Here is a 6,674-nt window from a genome sequence, read left to right as displayed (position 1 = left end):
GTTTCTCTGTGTAGCCTTGGCTGTCTTGGAACTCAGTCTGTAGACTAGGCTAGCCTCGAACTCAGAGATCTGTCTGTCTCTGCCTCCTAGAGTGCTGGTATTAAATGTGCCACAACTGCTCCACCAGATTGCCTTGTTTTAAATAGCTCACAGAAGAGGCTACAAAGACCAGGTAGGTAGGTATCTTAGGGACCAGGGAGAGAGATTCTCTTGCCCAGGCATACTTAAATCACAGGTGCTGCTTGCTCACAAGATTGTTCAAAAGAAGTGCGGTTCCCATATTGAATTTGTAATGATCATAATCATTCAAGAAACATTAAGCCTGTCCGGCAATGTGAAGTCTCACACAGAAATGTATGCTTTGCGGGTGTTTAGCTGGGACGCTCAGCGGGAAACAGAGCCCCCTGCCGACTGGGAGGACCAAAGGCATTGAAGCTAGGGCACCCGTAAATTGGAGCCAGCACACGTGACTGCAGAAGAGGCGTAGCCCTTGGTAGCCAATCTAGAAGTGCCGACTCTACCTAGCCAATGAAGAGCTTAGTTGTGCACTCCCTCTCCACCCTCCTCCCCGCCCCGGGCTCCTTTCCTGAAACCTCTTCGGGCTCAGGCCGCTCTTGGTACAGTTAACAGCTTTACCCACCAACATGCCGTTCGTTGAGTTGGAAACCAACTTGCCGGCTAGCCGAGTACCAGCGGGGCTGGAGAAGCGGCTGTGTGCGGCCGCCGCCACCATCCTGGACAAACCCGAAGACGTGAGCGAGGGTCGTGGAGCCCTGGGCGAGCGGAAGTTGTGGGCCAGGGGTGGGACATCCCAGTAACATTTTCTCTTATCCCCCAGGGACCCCACCGGCCTGCTAACCTCTCACCTTCCGTATCCCATTCTCCCTCCCCAGATCGCTTTCCTAACCGCCTTTCCCAGGCGTCACCCTGACATGACAGACTTACAAGGATCCAAGTACCCCAAATCCTGATCCCTTGGACCACCCCCCCCCCCCCCGCCCCCCGCATTAAGGCGTTGGCGCGCCTATTGACGCGCCTGGTCCTGCCCAAGCTTCAGGATTTAACTTTTATGCTCCCTGCAGCGCGTGAGTGTTACGATACGGCCTGGCATGAGCTTGTTGATGAACGGATCCACAGAGCCCTGCGCCCACCTTCTGGTCTCTTCCATTGGTGTTGTGGGCACCGCGGAGCAGAACCGTGGTCACAGTTCCCGCTTTTTCGAATTCCTCACCAAGGAGCTCGCCCTGAGCCAGGACCGGTATGTAGGGCTAATGAGGGAACATATTTGGACTGCTGTGCATCCAGAGCAGTGATCCTGTCTCCGGGCCTTCTGTATGAGGTTGGGAGGAACAAACATTATTTGTTGGTTCCAGAAAGCACTCTGGGTCTTAGTGCAAGGAGGTGCCGTGCATCTGGAACGGCGGGTCTGTGATCAGAATGGTTGCATTCCTTTCAAACTCTGCAGCCGCCCTGTAAGCCCCGCATAAGGATGGCTTGGGAAAATGCCAGTGTTTCCATGTGTATACTGAGAGTGTGCCTGGGTACCGTCTGGACCACTGTGATGATGGTGATCTCTGCTCTTTGAACCAGGGTGTCCGGTTGTCAGGGAGAACTTTTCCGGGCTGGTCAGAGGGAATCTGATTATGTCCTGAGGCAGAGACCTTTGGACTAAATAAGGGTCCAGGAGAATCAATCACAGAGTAGTGAAAATACCATTGGCCCAGGTGGCTAAACACCTTGATTTGAGGGCTACCACAGCTAAGAGATTCCAGATGAACCTGGAAATGAGCTATCTTCCAGTCAGGCTCAATGACTTCCCTCCCCTAACACACACACTTGGGAGGGCAGAGTTAGACTCTCAGATTCCTGAGCTTAGACTTGACTCTGCCTGTGAGGATGTTTGCCTACGGACCATGCCTGTGAGGAACTACGAGGATAAGTTTGAAGGAACCTTCCAGAATGGAATCCTAATTGTCTCATGAAAGTTGGTAATGACTGCTTGTGATGGCTGCCCAAGCTCCATCCTTTTTTTTTTTTTTTTAAGATTTATTTATTTAAGTATACAGTGTTTCACCTTCATATATGCCTGCATATCAGAAAAGGGTACCAGATTTCACTATAGATGGCTGTGAGCCACCATGTGGTTGCTGGGAGTTGAACTCAGGACCTTTGGAAGAGCGGGCAGTGCTCTTAACCTCTTGAGCCATCTCTCCAGCCCCCAAGCTCCATCCTTAAGTCGGGGAGGCAATACTTTTAGATAGTAACACTCTCAGGCTCCAAATGTGCCAGGCTCTCCACACCCATTATCCAATTTGATCCTTACAAGGGGCCTTTGAGTGCAGCTTTGGTATCTCCGTGAGGTACACAACTGTATTGTGCCAGCTCTACAGATGGGAACATGACGGTGTTCCCACAGTTTTGAATCACCTGGGCCTCGCTTTGAGCTGGGCTTTGCTTAAACACTGGATGGCTGGGTGGCTGGGTGGCTGCATAGCAGTTGGAAGCAGAAGGACCATCAGCCCCTATACAGCCCGGCATGTGCAACTGAGCACAGGGCACAGCCATTGTCTGATGTCTGTCCTGGGTCCGTGTATAACCATCACCCTGCACCTTGGTGAAGCTGTTTTGGTGCAGACTGGCAAAATACCCTATGGCTGATGTGGGCTAGCCTGAGAGCTTACCCTGGCATCTCTGGCAAGGACTTTGGTAGTTGAGTTTGCCAAGGAGTTGATCTCTCTCTCTCTCTCTCTCTCTCTCTCTCTCTCTCTCTCTCTCTCGCTCTTGATCTTTCTCCTTCCTAAAGGATAATTATCCGCTTCTTCCCCTTGGAGCCCTGGCAGATTGGAAAGAACGGAACTGTCATGACATTTCTGTGACTGAAACAATGAATCCTGGGCATCTGCTGAGCCTGGCCAGAAGCATTCCAGAGAGGCCTCCTGGCACAGGTGTGGCCTGGTAGATACCACTGCAAGATACTTCACTGCACAGTTTTTCTCTTCCCCAGCCTCACGAATAAGTAAATGAGAGCAAATAAATGAAGAGAACATAATCCTAACATGACCTCCTCTTTGTTTCTATAATCTCCTCTTTGGCATCCTGGACAACTCTAGAAAGTGGGATTTGCTCATGAGGGCAAAAGAGATGGGATGTTTCCTGATATCTGGGGTGTAGGGTTTAGCCTGGAAGGCCCGCTTTCTACACCCACGTTACAGACCACTGTGGCATCAGAGCGACTGGTCTGGCCTGGTGTGAAGAGAGTGTTCACTTTGCCCTGGGCTAGCACTGTTGACAGCCGAGTTTGGCCTAGAGGATACGGCTGGCTGCGTTTCAGCAACCATCCCGGGGCCTTCACTTTGCACCTCAGTAGAACTGTGCACTTTGCAGAACCCATGCCAAACATGGGAAAGATAATATCTGTTAGCGTGCCAAGTTTGGAAATGTAATTCCTTCTACCAGAAGCTGAACAGCTGCTCTTTCTCTCTCTCTCTCTCTCTTTCTTTTTCTTTTTTCTGAGACAGGGTTTCTCTGTGTAGCCTTGGCTGTCCTGGACTCACTTTGTAGTCCAGGCTGGCCTCGAACTCACAGCGATCCGCCTGCCTCTGCCTCCCGAGAGCTGGGATTAAAGGTGTGCGCCACCACTGCCCGGCAGCTATTCTTATTCTTACTCCCCATCTACGTGGCTTTGTATTGCAGGCTCTGCTGGTGGGGGTGAGGAGCGCAAAGGAAGCCTCTTTTCCAGATTTTTTTTTAAAAAAAGATTTATTTATTATACACACACACACACACACACACACACACACACACACACACACACACGTGTTCTGCCTGCATGTACACCTGAATGCCAGAAGAGGGCAGCAGGTCTCATTATAGCCGGTTGTGAACCACCATATGGTTGCTGGGAATTGAACCCAGGACCTTTGGAAGAACAGCCAGTGATCTTGACCTCTGAGCCACCTCTCCAGCCTTTTTCCAGATGTTCTGTGTGGAGCTTACAGCTTATAACCCACAGACACTGGTGGGTGCTATTTTCCTGTGTAGTCATACTCATCTTTAGGACATAGATGAAACATCAAATTAAGATTTTTAATATTATTATTCTGTGTAGTCTATAAGCTAGTAAAGTTAGTTTCTGGTGTTATTGCCTAGGCCTCCTGTTTGTGAGTGATACTGCTGAGGTTTCTCATTAAAAGCTCTACCTTGGAGACCCTTCTGTCTCCCTTGTATTTTAACCTATTTCCCAGGCTGGGGCAAAGTAATTATTAATGTGTAGTACAAGGTGAGGGTGGCTGGCTGAGCGATGTTGAACATGGTGCTAGCTATAGGGTTTGCAGACGGATTGCCCCAGGATGTGGGGGATAATGGGAGGTGAAGTCAGCCTCCAGGTTTGACCCTGATGGTAACAGCATCATTTACTGAGATGGATGATACAGTACCTCTGGACCAGAGTCTAGTCCACAGAGCATGCTCTTACAACTATGTGGGTGAGATGCTCTATGTAGGCTGCACTGACCGGAAGTGAGGTGTGAGCCTCTTTAAGAGGGAGGAGAGATTCTAGGAACTTGCAGAGGATGACTAGCAAGTGCCCTTACCTGAGAGGATATCTCAACCTAGGAGGGCCAAGGGGTTGGTGGCCTTGCTTCTGGCTCTGTCCTCCCTAGGGAAGATGGTGGGAATGGACTCAATTTACCCTTGTTCTTTGAGACATACCCCAAGGATCCTTTGGAAGCCTTCCCTGAGCGTCTGCCTCCTGAAATTCAGGAGGTTTCTTTTGTGATACTCTGAGATCAGATGATGGTATGGTCCAGTGCATTGCTGTCTGAGCCTGGGCAAGTCACCTAAACTTTCAGCTCCATCCTTCCTCTGCACCACATAGAGAGTGAAAATGCCTCCTGAATGGCTGGAGAATAATGAGGGCACGTTCTCTTCCCACTGCATTTCCGGCAGCATTGACGGTCCAGTCGTGTTGACCTCCTACTCTGTCTAAGCCACAGCAACAAGGAAGGCCCTTGACCACTCATACTCCATCCTAAGTCTGCAGAGTTGCTGGACCAGGCCTACATGGCAGAGGGCAAGCGGGCTGCTCTTCCCAAAGATAGCCCCTAGCAGAGTCATAGACCGGTCGATGCCAGTTTCAGGTACTTCACCATGCAGAAATCCTGTAGACCTCACGATGGCTGTTCCGCACTCCTATGTCAAAGAGAACTCATCATCCAAGCCCAAGTTCTTTACCCCATCACGCCCTTCCCTGGCATTCTGAGCCATCATGGACATTGGATTTGGCTTATGGAAATCGGACTTGTTTGATAACGGGAAGAGGGTTTCCTGTTTTCATGGCTCTGGCTCAACTTGGAGGTGAGACTCAGCCTGGCGTGTGCTCGCTACAGCCTTCTCTGGGCTAGTGCAGTTAGTTGTGCCTGGAACTTTTCGGGACACTGAGGCTCCTGTACTCTGTGTTGGATGGCCTGATAATTGGCTGAATAAGTGCCTACAACTGGGCAGGGCAGAAGTGAGGTAGGCGGGGCCAAGGTTCAAGGGCGTGGAGAACAGGAGGATCATGGGAGAGAGAAGAGACAGGTACAGAGGAGGAGAAGAGGAGGCAAAGCCACCATAGGTTAGCGTGAACACATACCACCACGGAGCCAGGAGAAGCCTGCTCTAAGGATCAGTGATGGAGAGAAGGCTAGATGAGAAACATGTGCACGTATTATGGGATAGCGGATGCGAAGTAGCCCAGTTAAGAATTATTAGAGCAACTGGCATGTGATGTGGGGCTGGGAGGTAAAAGATAGCTTTGCGGGGTTAATTTCTGCCCAACTCTAGTGTATAGGAATATTAAAAATGTAACAGGAAGGCCGGGCACGATGGTGTATGACTTTAATCCCAGCACTGGGGAGGGCGGGGGCGTGGGGAGGGGAGAGGCAGGCCGATCTGTGTTGAGTTTGAGGCCAGCCTGGTCTAACAATTAACGGCATATAATTATTATGGCAGCTATTTAGTAAAACCTGCTATCATATCAATAAAAGACACAGATACCTGTTAGTTTTTCGAGACAGGGTTTCTCTGTGTAGCCTTGGCTGTCCTGGACTCGCTCTGTAGATCAGGCTGGCCTCGAACTCACAGCGGTCCGCCTGCCTCTGCCTCCCAAGTGCTGGGATTAAAGCTGGGATGTGCGCCACCATGCCCGGCTCTGCTGCATTTTTATCAGCTCTGCGGAAGCCTTTCACACGTTGTAGGGCTCCTCCTCCTAGCCTACTGTCCCAATTGTTCCTGCACACAATCATTGTCCTAAGGTGTCTGGATCCCTATAGCAGCCCAAGGGATGTTTGCAGGTTGAATGTTTATATTTAGAGACCCTGACATCATTACACCTTTTCCTGGGGAGATGTTAACAAAGGTCTATTCACTTTCATAGCGAACCAAAGAAAGTTACGTAAGTGTGAACAGTGAGCTTTCCTTACAGAACAGAGAGACTCAGCTACACGACCGCCCCAGTGTGCGTGACCACTCAAAAGGCTGCACACCCAGAGCTCGCTGAACAACTTGCAGGCAGCTTGGCTGACATGAAGGTCTCCTCTCCCTAGTCACCATCACTCCTCATATAACTCTGGGAAGGTGTGTCTCACTTTGCCTTTCTGCGGCTGTGATGTGACAAAAAGCAACTTGGGAAGGGT

At 50.4% G+C, this 6,674-nt stretch overlaps 1 protein-coding gene across 2 annotated transcripts; it reads left to right on the top strand.

Annotated features, from left to right (window-relative positions):
* The first annotated feature begins 568 nt into the window (after window positions 1-568).
* On the top strand, window positions 569-3,055 carry DDT (D-dopachrome tautomerase). 2 transcript variants are annotated; one of them, XM_084753154.1, is made up of 3 exons: window positions 569-752; window positions 1,083-1,258; window positions 2,832-3,055. In XM_084753154.1, the coding sequence occupies exons 1-3, from the start codon at window positions 645-647 to the stop codon at window positions 2,863-2,865; spliced, it is 318 nt and encodes a 105-aa protein (XP_084609280.1). In that variant the 5' UTR covers window positions 569-644; the 3' UTR covers window positions 2,866-3,055. The 2 variants fall into 2 exon arrangements, with proteins under 2 accessions (XP_084609280.1, XP_084609279.1); XM_084753153.1 differs by having other exon boundaries at window positions 570-752; window positions 2,804-3,055.
* Window positions 3,056-6,674: the final 3,619 nt, after the last annotated feature.

Source organism: Acomys minous (assembly GCF_964271855.1).
Source record: "Acomys minous genome assembly, chromosome: 13".
Taxonomy (NCBI): Eukaryota; Metazoa; Chordata; class Mammalia; order Rodentia; family Muridae; genus Acomys; species Acomys minous.
Note: the sequence above shows the minus strand (reverse complement) of the source record. Positions and strands in the feature narration are given on the sequence as shown.

What these genes read in the sequence shown, in the direction of transcription:
- DDT (XM_084753153.1), top strand. Translation starts at nt 645, where the DNA reads ATGCCGTTCGTTGAGTTGGAAACCAACTTGCCGGCTAGCCGAGTACCA. An exon ending in TCCTGGACAAACCCGAAGAC is followed by an intron (nt 753 to 1,082) that starts GTGAGCGAGGGT and finishes TGCTCCCTGCAG; the next exon opens with CGCGTGAGTGTTACGATACG. An exon ending in CTCGCCCTGAGCCAGGACCG is followed by an intron (nt 1,259 to 2,803) that starts GTATGTAGGGCT and finishes TCCTTCCTAAAG; the next exon opens with GATAATTATCCGCTTCTTCC.